Source organism: Callionymus lyra, chromosome 1 (genome assembly GCF_982586985.1).
Source record: "Callionymus lyra chromosome 1, fCalLyr1.hap1.1, whole genome shotgun sequence".
In the NCBI taxonomy this organism is placed as follows: Eukaryota; Metazoa; Chordata; class Actinopteri; order Syngnathiformes; family Callionymidae; genus Callionymus; species Callionymus lyra.
This window is the reverse complement of record NC_141818.1, coordinates 31796262-31809669: the sequence shown is the minus strand read 5'-3', so window position 1 is coordinate 31809669 and position 13408 is coordinate 31796262. Positions and strand designations below refer to the sequence as shown.

Sequence of the window (13408 nt, the reverse complement as noted above, 5' to 3'; positions counted from 1 at the left end):
TTTCATTTGAATGCGTCAAGAGTCTACAGCTCATCTAACCAATGGGCTTCTGAGTTAGCCACTAAAGGAGGCGTTCCTTGTTCACGACAGCCCGCCCATGAAGGGAGGAGTCACACTTGATTGACGTCCCTGACGGCCAATGGTTGATAAAAAAAAAGGCAGCTCCAGTAGAATTAGAGCGACTAGTGAATATAATCCGCCAGTTGAACGTGTTGTGCGCTGACATCGCTGTGTAGGAGCAAAAGCAACTTCTGACTCGAAACAAAAATTTGACCTCGACGTGATTTGAACACGCAACCTTCTGATCTGGAGTCAGACGCGCTACCGTTGCGCCACGAGGTCTGATATCAAACCGATTTCGATCGCATTGAATTCAAAATAAAAAAGGTGTTTAATGAGCCTCAGACGTTACATTTTTGCTTTTTTTGGTCTCCCCGCCCGGTCCATATTATTATTTATATCTCTATCTTTCTGATATCACACTCCCTTCACTCATAACCTCTTCTCTCTCATGTCGCACTTTTTATTCCCGTTCTCTTCCTGTCCTCCTTTATGTCTCTTGCAATTGTCTCTCACTCCAGTTGTTCGCTGTTGTCTCTCCTTTTTCCACGTATTATCACCTTGTTTTATTGACTCCACTTTTTCTTTCGTTACGTTAAGTCTTCTTCAGCTTATCTGGGTTTGGGTCGCGGGGGCAGCAGCTTCGGCTCCTCACCGCCAGGGGGCGTCCCCACATGTCGACCACGCGAGCAGGTTAATTGAGAAAGTCTTTATTTGAAAGAAAAGTGAACTGAACGAATGTTTCAGAGACGAAACTCAAGAGAGAAGCAGCTCAACATAAATAAACTCCAACATTTGAATTGAACCTTTAGTCACAATAAATTAATTAATCTAACGACAGCAACTGTCACTCCGGGAAATAAAAGACGTCTGGAGAACCCAGCGCTCCGCCGAGAGTCCGGGTCTGCTGTGTTGCGTCGACATCTTTCGTTCTTTCTTTTTTTTCCTTTTTTGATTTTTTTTTTTTTTACAAAAACAAAGAAGACCCAGCAAACGTCCGTCGGTCCCGCACGTGAGAACGTCTCTCCTGTCCTCGCATGTTGCAGCAAAAACACGTCCTCGTCTTCCAAAAGTCCACAGAGAGGCGGCTCCATCCGGTCCCGGTCCAGAGGGACACAGAGACGTTCCGGGACTCCTACACAGACCAGCAGTGGTACGTCCTCGATGTGAAAAACCTGCAAGAGCAGAAGGAACCTCGTGATTCCAGAGCTTCAACTCTTCTGCGATGATACTTCCTGACCATGTGTTTGTTCGTCTCACACTCTCCTATTCGCTGCCCTCACTAACATCCCACTGTCTCTCTGAATCAAGCGTAGTTCTTCCTAAACCATAATATATTATCTCTGGGTCAAGGTGACCCTAAAGGAATTGATTACTCTGAAAATAATCCCAACCATTCGTTGACACGAGGGTGAATAGAAAATTAGTGAAATTAAAATGTTGGTTGAACTCTCACTTTTAATTTGTATCTTCCTTATTCTTCAATTGTTTATTTAAAAATATATATATAATGTATTTGTATAGAAAATGTAATCTATTTATAATTTAAACTTGTTATTAATATCTCCTTTATCATGACTTCTTAGTTCTTCTGTGGCCATCTTTAGTGTGTTCAAAAAAGGGGGCACTAGGTGGCGCTCTCAGCCTTTAAGAACGCTTTAGACCAGGGGTGGGCAATTAAATTTCCTCTGGGGCCATATTATATACAGTGACTGTTGTGAGGGGCCGTCAATCCAAAGGAGAGGAGCGAAGAGCTAAAATATGAAAAACTTTGAAAAAACAAAGCAAGTAAGAATAGTAAAGAAAGAAATATCAGCATAAAATAAACCTGGCTATGTCAAAACACTTTTATGAACCTTTCTAGTAAAAGAAAATGATGGGAAAATATTTCTCTAAATATGATGTCAATAATTTTGATTGGCAAGACATTTTCATAAAAGTAAAAATAAACAAATCAGAAAGGAATAAAATATATATATATATATATATATATATATATATATATATATATATATATTTAGAGTTAATACAATAATAAACTCAATATTAAATTGAAAGCTGTCGGAAATAATGTCTGTTCTACTCTGACCTCTTGAGGGTCGCATGAATACAGTCAAAGGGCCACATGTGGCCCCCGGGCCGCACTTTGCCCAGGTGTGCTTTAGACACTTGTTTTTAGGTGCAGTTACTCACGTGTTATGTGTCCCAAGACTCACTTGAGCGAGGGCGTCTCTGCTGCTACGTTTGCGACTCGGCTTCTTGCTCTAGTCCCACCACGGTCCGGATGCTCTTGATTGACAGGTACATCTCCTCCTCCGGATCGTAGTAATAAAACTTACTCAGGTAGGAGATCAGCGGTCTGTAGGGAACACAAACACACAACCACCGGTCACTGCGGGTTTGTCGCCAGGGGCCGGGCTTGCTCACGGGTACCTGGGCAGTGGAAGCTCCTGGATGTGGTCGATGCGGACGATCTGTCGGATGCAGAAGCGGCAGAGATGCTGCAGCGACTTGACGTTGCTGAAGCGAGAGACGGGGTACAGCAGCTGCACAGGTGTGGGGGGGAGACCTGCAGCACAGACACACACTTGTTACTCTTGTTGTGAGTCAGTGTGTTACTCCACTGACTGCTATTGTTGTCGTGATTTGAATCTTGTTTTTTTTGTTACTGTCACAACACACACACACACATGAATAGACACACACTCACACATACACCAAAAAAACGCAGACAGTTATGTAATACTCGTACTTCAATAGACACACAAAAACACCTGGACGGAGACATTAGCTGTGTCTCAAATTGCATACTAGCGTACTCAAAGTTAGTATTTTTAGTGCGTAAGTGCTTCTCAATTCTTAGTATGCGAAATTTAGTGCGCCATGCGCACTAAATTTGCGTCCTAAAACGCCCACAAAACTGAGTATGGTTCGATGGACACTAACCACACTAAACGGCCGCCATCTTAGTAACGTTGTAAACAGAAGTTACGTCATATATATATGCATATATATTCATATACTTACAGGTGCATTTTCCGCAGCAGTAGAAGGATGACACGTCTTCGGTGCTGATACCAGCTTAAATATCTCGCGAATATTTCGATTCTCATATTTTTTCTTTATTTCTTTTTCCAAACTTGTAAAACGTGCTTCCAGCAGGTGTCGATAGTGTTCAAACAGCTGGTTGAAACATCGTTAAATAGTAGTAGAAGAAGAAGCTGTCATGTGATTTCCGGTTAGTGTGTAGCAGCAGTGTTTGATTTGAGACGTACTCAACACTCTGTGGAGAATTTGCGTACTAGTTAGTATGTACACTATCCTGATGCATACTCACTTCTAGTATACTAAGAGAAGTATGCGATTTGAGACACAGCATTGTATTTTGTAGCCACACATAACTCTTCAGAGGCAGACACACACCTGTGTCCACTCAACAACACGTGACTTTGTCGCGGCTCACCTGGGACCCGCGAGCGGAGGAAGTACAGGAAGCGCCCGTTCTTCGAGTGCATGATGGCGCGCTCGATGAACTCCACCACAGAGTGACAGCGGTCCTCGAACTTGGGGTGACACCACAAGCTGAAGGTCCCTGTTGGGGGGGCGTAGTCATGTCAGTACAACACAACATCGAAGGGTCTCAATAAACACACACAACTTAAATGCACACTTGTGAATATCTATGAACTACAAACACATAGTAATATTGACTTGGACACACACTTCCTGTATATCTCAACACACACTGCAAACACTTTGACACAATTATTTTGTGCATGAAACTGCACTCGCAATCACACAAACAAGCCTTGTACTTTCTCCTGTACACACACGTGAACATGACACACAAAAGCACACCTTTAGAAACACAACTACCTACACATTCCTCCCCGAATTAAAAATACTATTGAAAGAAACACAAAACTCACTTAAACTCAAACTTTACTACGAACTTAAGAACACAACCTTGAACACAAAGAGAAAAATCAAACGCATAACACAACTGAAAAGATTGTTTAAACAAAAGTGTGTCCAAAGATATACATAATCGTTTACGACAAACACACACTCGTGGACCAACACCTGAAATGAAAAAAGAAAATACACACACCTGCTGAGATGTACACACACAAACAATAAGTGCGGAGACCTATTCATCTCTTACGGCAAGTTGTTGTTGATCCAAGGAGTGTGTGTTGTTGTGTGTCGTGTATTCATCCAGCCAAGATGCGTTCAGGCGCTCATGATGTGTTGATGTTAATGTGTTGTGGCGGCCGCGTCTGTGAGTCTGAATAATGAATGTGTTTCTAGGCATGACTCGATGGCTCAGTCACAGCGATGATAGACTTAAAGACCATAGTTGTCAATGTTGTTGTGTCTTTTTATAGACGGCTGCTACGATTGTGTGTTTGGTATTTACCAACAGAACACATGTTACATTTGAAAACCTAATTGTAAAAAATGTAATCACTTGGATCCAAAAAAACATGATTTAGACGCCATACATTGTTTAATACAAACAACAACTACACTGACATCTAGAAACACAAAAAGCAAAAATAATTGTAACACAGGAAAAGCAACACAAGTAAAAACAGAAAAACTTCAAACCAGCAACTCGAAACAACAACAGCCTAAAGCACATCCACAAAAACACAAAAAACACCATGACCACAACTAAAATCATAGACACAAACATAACATCAACAACACTAAAACCATGAATACAACAACATACTTCCAAGTCCATATAATAATTAAAAAAAACTAGAAACAAAATGTAAACAACAAAGCTTCTGAAAACACAACTAAACACACAAAATAAAAAGCACAAAACAAGCTACTCTTGAAAAGTAAAAGTTTAAAAGTCACGACTATTTGAAACCAAACTACAAAAACCCACACGAATGAATGAAACACAACCACAAGTATTAACAACTACACAACACAAAACACCTTCCAATAATAAAAAACAAAGATAGAAATAAACTAAAAAGTAACAGTAAAATGTGTTAACAAGGTATTATTATAATACTATAAATATTATATTATTATATTATTATATAATATTATAAACCAGTGTCTTTATCACTCAACAATGAACAAACCACAGCTCATAATCCCACTGTCTTTTTTGTGTGTCAGGGATTACACAAATCCACGAGCGTCAGCGTGACCCGGTCATGTGACCTGATGTATGCATTCGAGGCCTGAGGTGTTGAAGTGTCCGGCATCCCACGTGTGGATGAGCACCGTCCCACGCCAGCGTTACATAAGCGTGTTGCTATTTTTACTAGTGCAGACACACACTGACTTCTTCTACACTTTGAACAACCTGACGACAGATATGTGACCACGGATTAAGCCGCGTAAACGACCCGTAACAACTACTAACTTATCTTGAATACAGTTAGATTTGATTTTATTTAAGTGAAAACTATTCGTTTTCTTTCTTTAAATGAAAACATGTTTCTTCAGGTAGTTACTTTACTAGCAATCGTTTGGCAAAAGTAGGACTTAAATAATATTATCATTTATCTAAAGCATGAGCTAAATATTTTACAAAAGCTAGAGTAAAGCTAAAACAAACGCTAACTAGGATTAATTGCTGGCAAAGTTTGTGTTGGTTAAGATACAGAGCAGCTGAAGTTTCTTAGCGTGACCAAAGTAAACGTACACACATCAGTGCAAGCTAATGCTGCAAAAGCTCAAACTTTATGGGAGCTAACATCATGAGCTGCTCATAAAACATCCTTTACAAAGGATCAGCAGCATGACATAGTTACGAGTGTAACATTTTAAAGATGAATGAATTCATAATAAACCAGTATCATCAGACAGGTCTTATAAAATGACTGATATAAGTGGAATTAATTCATTATATTTATATTAATCTGTGATACATATTAAGAAGGTTATGGATTATTGTGTTAAATCCTGCTTTCAAAGTGTCATAACATGCTTAATATATTAAAAACGTGGGTATCATTGGAAAGCTTGTGAAACAAACAGAAAAAACATCATTTTTAACGAAGTCGTTAAATGAAAAAACTTGTATCTCAAAATATTCCTGGAAAAAAACAGCCAAGATTGAACATGTCTAATATGTTTAATTTGCACACTGAAAATTGTCAACTACTCCATTTGATTCTCAACAGCTGGCTCAGGACCAAAAAGTGGGGGCAAGGTGGATTTTGCTGGTAAAAATACATCTGTTTTTATCCAGTATAACAGAAATAAGACTGCAACATGCATTGTTGGGATTTTTACACATTTAATTTAATACAGTTCCATGTTTCCCCTGATTTAAGACAGACTAGTTATCATAATCATTTTTTACATTTCTGATCAAATAAAAAAATAACTAAAGTAAAATACTGTAAGATTTGTTGTGCGTGTTACTGTTCCTTTAAGACTAAGACGGGTGAGGTAGGGGGACCGATGTGAGCGCGAGCCTCAGCGACAGTTATGTCTTTTACCGTAATACCTTTGTTGTCAAATATAAGGTAGAGTGAATGAGAGGGCTGCACATTTTGTATGCATCACTGGAAAAAACTCTACGAAATATTTATATTAAATATCCAAACTATACCAATACTTATTTTCAAAAAACTCAGTGAGCCGCATCAGAGGCTGAAAGAGCGGATGCGGCTCTGGAGCCGCGGGTTGTTATAGGTCAATAAGACATATAGAGCATCATCAAATGAACACAACATCAGCACATCACTGAAAAATCCCTCTATGAGTCTGTGTGGTTACCATGGCAACAATACACGCTCCCTGCATCAAAAGTTAGTAAAGAAGACACGAAAAACAAAACATGGAGGAACAACCACAGCCATCCTTCAATCAGCAGCAACGTCACATTGAAAGTCGTGATTATATCAATGATCGACACACAATAATGCAGCCGGACCACCAGCCCGAAGCGTCAGCTGCCTCTTTGACTCCCAGAAATGAGAACCGTGTGGAGTCAATCATCCCTCCAGAAAGGCAGTATAAAGAGCTGTTGCATCACAGACACTCGACACGGGCTTCGATAGTAGATCTACAACCAAGTTAATTTATTCTCCTCCATCAGCTATTGTGGGTTGTAAGTCAACACAAGCAGCTATATTTCAGTTCGTTCAGCTAAGAACAAGTAGCTGTAGCTCTCTGATCAGCCGATCAATACTGTGACGTCACCGTACGCCTGCTCGAAAGCCTCGGCGGCGTCAACTGAAACTCTAATTGATTAAATTGACACCTATGTTATGCTTCAGCCCCCCCTGTTGGTAGTCCCGAGGCGAACCCCTTACCTCGATAATGCTCCATGCGCGTGTGGTGTGTGACTCCTTGCGACCTAAAGCTGAGACTCAGGATGTATCGCGGGTCCGAACTGTCCCGGACCAGGAAGGAGCCATCGGGTTTCCCCTTCAACTTCATCTCTGCGTCCTCCCAGTTCATCGGACCCCAGTACCAGCCGCACTGCAACGATTGAAACATGAACGTTTAACACTCTGCTGAAGAAAACCATTAGCAACATCATTTTTGTAGGCGAGGGTCTGGGGGAGACGGGGGGTTATACCTTCTCCAGTTCTCGTAAACTGGCGGTGAAGTTGCTAGCTTCCGATCTCTGTAGGGCGCACAGCATTGGGGGCGGGGCCTGTCTGGCTGTAGGTGCGGCGTCAGCCTGTGATTGGTTGGAGTGTGGAAGAGCGCGAAGGAAGGCGTCTACAGGGGGGGGGGCAGAAGATCAGAGCGTCATCACACCACCGTTCGGGTCAGACCTTCCACTCTCTGTCGCCGCCCGGTGTCCCGTCTTACCATTGAGACTCAGACTGTGCTGCATGGTGGCGTGGGAAGGAGGAGGAGGAGGGGGGAGAGGCAGGGGGAGGGACTGCAGGGAGGCCCCCATGACACTCACAAGGAAGGGCCCCGGCTGAGGACCCGCAATGTCATCTAGAGAATAAGAGGGAAGGAGGCCGGGACGAAAGGAAGGAGGCGAGAGAAGGAGGCAGGTGAGGGAAGTGTCAGAAAGAGGATGCGAGAACAAGTACAGTCGAGCAGGGTCGGGATGAAGAGGGGGAGGAAAGAAGGAGGGACCAGGTGTGGGACGTGGATACGGTCAAGGGAGAGAGAATGGTTGCAGTACCGAGCAAGCTAAGACTCCGGCGAGGAGGCGGCGGCGGCGTGGGGGGGTGTGGCGTGTTTGTCCCGCGCCGAGAGATGTCCACGTCCACCAGAGAGACGGTCTCACCTGGGAGAGACGTGCAGGTTTTGTCATTCCAACAGTTTTGTTTTTTAGTTGAAGACACTTTTTGTTGTGCCAATAGTTGCATAATTATTATTTATAATAGCTTTTCTATTTGTTTTTCCAATCTTTGTCCAGTTATCCATTTTCTACAATCAGGAGTTTTTTACATGAATTTACAACATTTTTAATATCTTTATTAAAAGCTCGGATGGTAGAGCGGTTGCTCGCGGTCTGAGAGGTTGCGGGTTAAATCCCAGCTCCGGACGAGTTTGTGGCGTTGTGCCCCTGAGCAAGACACTTTACTCTCATTGCTCCTGATGGCAGAGCTGGAGCAGTGCGTTGCAGCCTACTCCCATCAGTGTGTGATTGTGTGTGTGAATAGGGGAATATAGCACTTTGTGACACTAGTGTAGAAAGGCGCTATACAAATAGATGTTATTATTATTATTATTTATTATCAACTGTGACCAGTTGAAGTTGGTTTATGTATTTCATGTTTTTGCCAAGACTACGTTTATATTTTTACATTTTTTCACGTGAAACTGTAGCCTTTTTCCCTCAATAGTATTAACGGACGTCGAAACAGGAAATAGAAACATAACGTGGTGTCAGCACCTCTGTGGTTCGCAGCCTGAGAAAACTTCTCATTTTGATCTAATTTCCTTCGATCTGTATCAGCTTCAGAAAGTTGTCGGATAAGAGTTAATACGTCTCTATTGGTCATGCGATCCGGTAACTATTTCGAGTCACACGAGGGCACAAAACCTGAGTTGGCGCTGAGATTTGGGTTCGACACGTCACAACAGTTGTAGAAAGTCACTCTGACTAGATGGTTAGAGCACAGAGAAGAGGGAAGCTGCAGAGAGAGCAGACTTACCTGTGAAGCTAGAGAGGGAGGCGGGGGAGAAGGCACTGTGGGCCCGGGTCAGTCTGGGCTGGTTCAAGCTGCACAGAGGAAGTGAAGGAAGAGGGTTAGCATGCAGCAGAGAAGAAGAGAGCGAGTGATGTTAGCCGCAGGAGAAGTCACACACCAAGCTTGTTCTCACTTCCTGTTTAGTGTAGCCACATGCCAAACAGTACGGTTCACTATCATCACCTCGGCACTTGCTTTATTTTACATCACCCTTTTGGTTTTATTCACGTTCTTCATTTTCCTGTCCCTGCATAGTAACTATCTTGGTTAACCTGACTGTCACCTGACAAGTGAGCTGTTATTACCCAACATAGTCGCAACTAAGTGGCAGTGATTCAAATTCAAACTGGAGGACTTTGTTTCCAACCTTGTGTGCCAGGACAATTATGAGATGTGGATCAGCACCTCCAGGTTTAAGATACTGACTCACTTTTCAGATAGTCTGCTCCAGTATCAACTAAGACATAAAGTGAGGGACCAAGAAGGTGAAAGTTGAGGTAGCATGAGGGAACGGAAGGGAAAAAAGTGGGTGAACGAGAGAGGTGAGGGAACATGAAGAGAGAAGTAAGGGCACATAAAGAGAGAGGTGAATAAACATAAAGGAAAGAAGTGAGGGAACATGAAGAAAAGAAGTGAGGGAACATGAAGGAGATAAGTGATGGAAAATAAAGAGAGAGGTGAGAAAAACTGAAAAGAGAAGTGAGGGAACATGAAGGGAGAAGTGAGGGAAGAAAAAAGAGAGAGTTGAGGGAACATGAAGGGAGAAGTGAGGGAAGAAAAAAGAGAGTTGAGGAAACATGAAGGAAAGAAGTGAGGGAACATAATGGGGAGAAGTGAGGGAACATGAAGGAGAGAAGTGAGGGAACATGAAGAGAGAAGTGAGGAAACATGAAGGAAAGAAGTGAGGAAACATGAAGGAGAAAAGTGAGGGAACATGAAGAAAACAAGTGAGGAAACATGAAGGAGAGAAGTGAGGGAACATGAAAGTGAAAACGTAAGGGAACATGAAGAGGGAAGTAAGGGAACATGAAGAAAAGAAGTGAAGAGACATGAAGGAGAGAAGTGAGGGAAGATAAGGGAGATAAGAGAGGGAAAGTAAAGAGAGGTAGGGAAACATGAAGGAAAGAAGTGAGGGAACATGAAGAAAACAAGTGAGGAAACATGAAGGAGAGAAGTGAGGGAACATGAAGAAAACAAGTGAGGAAACATGAAGGAGAGAAGTGAGGGGAAAAAAAAGAGAGGTGAGGGAACATAAAGTAAAGAAGCGAGGGACCATGAAGGCGAAAGGTGATGATACATTATGGGGAGAAGTGAGGTAACTTGAAGGAGAAAGGTGAGGGGAAGTTTAAGAGAAAAATTAGGGAAAAGGAAGGAGAGAAGTGAGGGAGTAGTAATGAGAGAAATGAGAGAAAGTTACGGAGAAAGGTGAGGGAAAATAAACTGGTAAAAGTGAGGGAATATGAAGGAGAGAAAAGAGAGAAAGTTAAGGAGAAAAGTGAGGGGAAATAAAAGGGGGAAGTGAGGGACTATGAAGGAGTATGAAGGAGAGAAGTGAGGGAACATGAGGATAGAAGAGAGGAAACATCATGGTCACGGTGCCACGAGCAGCTGAAGCTGAACACAAACAGTGTCTGCTGTAAACTGACGAAGATGAAGTTCTGATTGTCAGCTCGATCCACTCTGTGTTTTTGAGTTTCTTGAAGGTTTTACTTTAAAAATGGCCTCGACTGTGAAAACGTCAAACCAGCTGCAGACTTCAGTCCTCCACCAGACAGAGTAGAGCTGCCTCTTCTTCACACAGACTTGATTTGGTGCAGTGACCCCGGCACTGTGAGGGAAGTGGGTCACCAACACTGCAGGTCAGCTGGTCAGACAAACATCTTGTTTCTCTAAGACTCATGCATGGTGTGTTCCCAGAAACATTAAGTGATTGTTGCAGGAAGTGAAAAGACAAGTGAGGTGTTTCAGTTTGAGCAGAACTATTGTAGACCACCTACAAGGCCGGTGTCTGTGCTCACCTGTCTGGATCTTGCTCGGGCCCGGAATTGGTCGCCATGTCGACCAAGCTTCCAGCTGAAGACACCGAGTATGTGACCGACGGCCTCTTGTCCAGGAGGTGATTGGAGCCGCTGCAGCTCTTAGTCCGGAACAGTTTACTCAGTCGGATCTTTAAAGAACCCTTCTTGGACTTCCCGGGAACTTTGAGGGTCTTATCCTGGCTCCTGCCGGTGGGAGTCCTCGGGGCACTGGAGCATCTCTCGGGCCGCCTCCTGGGTGTCGATGCCTGGCTCAGGTTCGGACTCGTGGCCCAGGGTGAGTTCTGGACGGGTGTCGGCGACAGAGCCGACAGGGGTGCAGGGACATCCCCGGGGCTCACCTGTGGAGCCGTGACGTTCTCCCGGGTCACCTCCAGGCTGGCGGTCGCCGCTGGTGCCATCTCGTCCACCTGTCTCCGGAGCTCCGCCTGGAAGCTCCCGATGGAGAAGGTCCCTGACATCTTCTGGACTATCTCCCGCTTCCTGTTGAGTAGATATTCGCGTCGCGTGTTCTCATCCTCCGTCTCCTCCTCGGGACACTCGTCCATGCTCAGTCCCACCACATGTTCGCTCCCGAGACCCTCCAGGACCAATAAAGCGTCGCTGGTCTCCGTCGGGTCGTCCCCGGGCTCCACCCGGCCTCGTCCCGGCCCGTGGGCCCCCTGACACGAACACTGCGGGAGCTCCCCGGCTTTGAACAGCATCTTGGGGACCGCGCCGACCCCCAGCTCCCCGAACCTCCGCGCGAGCTCGAACACGGCTCCCTCTCGGTTCCGGGTGGCGCACCCCCACCTGGAGTCGATCACGGTCAGGGGGTTCGGTCCGTCCGACAATAAGGGCCACTCGGGCGGTGTGGAGATGAGCCGGTGTCGGCGGCACAGCTCGGCGGCCCCCTGCATCTCTGCAGACACCGGGGGATGAGCCCCCCACGCCCGGTCCAGCAGGCTCTGCCGCTGGGCCGGGTTGTTATTGACAACTGGGCCGGAGCAGCCAGAACCCTGGCTCTGGTCCAGAGCATCCCTCGGCTGGTTCCGACGGTCCAGATCTAAGATCCCTTCTCCGTTGCGCATGATATCGGAGAAGACGAGCAGCTGAGGCCGCAGGCCGGGGTTGGGTAAGAACTCGCAGCCCGGGGCCTCCATGGGGCTCTGCGGCGGAGCGGGCGCAGACAGCGGGACTCGGTTCTCCATCATCCCGGTGTCAGGTGCGGCGTCGCCGCTCGTCGCCTGGGCTTTGTTCAGGCCGGGATGATCGAGGCCCGACGTCGGGTCCCGGCTGATGTCCAAGCCCGCTTTGACGCCGCTGTGAGCCAGGACCTCCCTCACCGCTCCTCCCGGCGGCAGATTCCCGTTCTCCGCGTCCAGGCGGTCATCCTCGGCCGCGGAAACCAGGCGCATCAACACGAAATCCGGCGACATATCCTGCGTGTTGTTCATAGTGGTTCGTCGGGTCTGGATCGGGCAGATGGCTGCGGTCTTCACATCGCTCGCTGCGCTCAGAAAGAACGGGCCGAGCCGCCGCTGCCTCCCACAGACAGAAGAGCGCAGAAGCCAGAAAACAAACCGATTAGCATCCTCGTCCTGTCGGCATCCACACGTCACACGGCGGGGGAACGAGCGCACCGAGCCCCCGGCAGCAGGCGGACCCCCGGGTCAGACATGCGGGCTGATCTTGGCGGAATAAAGGCGGCGAGTGCTCGGTCAGTCTGCTCCGTGTTCAGGCCCCACCCGCTGCTCCTCCGCCCCGCAACCATCACCGCTGTCAGCTCCGCCAATCTGTCGCTTCTCAGCATAAAGAGAAGATGTGAGACTGAGAACATCTCTTTACGTTTGAGCTTCTTTACCTCCAAACACGCAGTTGATGACTCAGTAATATGTATATATAAGAAGAGTTTCACCATCAGTCCTTTATCTTCATGGAATCATTAAATTATTCACATAAAGAGAATAAACAAAATGACAAATGACGGGAAGTGAAGGACATGTAGCACGTGAAGGTGGAAAAGGAGATGTTTGTGATGGAGAAAAAAAGAAGGCAAGAGTAGAAGGAGGTGAAAGGGACTTGAGGAGCACAGAAGGAGGTGAAGGTAGTGAAGGAGATTTAAGGAGCATAGAAGGAGGTGAAGGTAGTGAAGGAGATTTGAGGAGCATATAAGGAGGTGAA

At 45.4% G+C, this 13408-nt stretch overlaps 1 protein-coding gene and 1 non-coding gene across 4 annotated transcripts; both read right to left on the bottom strand.

Annotated features, from left to right (window-relative positions):
- Positions 1-270: 270 nt before the first annotated feature.
- On the bottom strand, positions 271-342 carry trnaw-cca (transfer RNA tryptophan (anticodon CCA)). Its single transcript has one exon. It is a non-coding gene; the product is annotated as a tRNA-Trp (tRNA).
- Positions 343-754: 412 nt separating this feature from the next.
- On the bottom strand, positions 755-13023 carry socs7 (suppressor of cytokine signaling 7). Of its 3 annotated transcripts, none has more exons than XM_087802046.1 (10): positions 11228-13023; positions 9174-9241; positions 8195-8299; positions 7867-8001; positions 7628-7773; positions 7359-7527; positions 3524-3652; positions 2494-2629; positions 2254-2419; positions 755-1235 (listed from the first exon to the last, which is right to left on the bottom strand). In XM_087802046.1, exons 1-9 carry the CDS (start codon positions 12679-12681, stop codon positions 2299-2301), a joined length of 2463 nt encoding a protein of 820 aa, XP_087658172.1. In that variant the 5' UTR covers positions 12682-13023; the 3' UTR covers positions 755-1235; positions 2254-2298. The 3 variants fall into 3 exon arrangements, with proteins under 3 accessions (XP_087658172.1, XP_087658182.1, XP_087658191.1); XM_087802056.1 differs by having other exon boundaries at positions 2277-2419; XM_087802065.1 differs by lacking the exon at positions 7867-8001 and having other exon boundaries at positions 11228-13022.
- Positions 13024-13408: the final 385 nt, after the last annotated feature.

Bases quoted from the DNA above. Each gene is read 5' to 3' on its own strand.
- socs7 (XM_087802046.1), bottom strand. From the start codon at position 12,681: ATGAACAACACGCAGGATATGTCGCCGGATTTCGTGTTGATGCGCCTG. The intron at 9,242-11,227 runs GTGAGCACAGAC...TCCTCTGTGCAG, and splicing joins CCCGAGCAAGATCCAGACAG to CTTGAACCAGCCCAGACTGA. The intron at 7,528-7,627 runs GTATAACCCCCC...CAATCGTTGCAG, and splicing joins GTTTACGAGAACTGGAGAAG to TGCGGCTGGTACTGGGGTCC.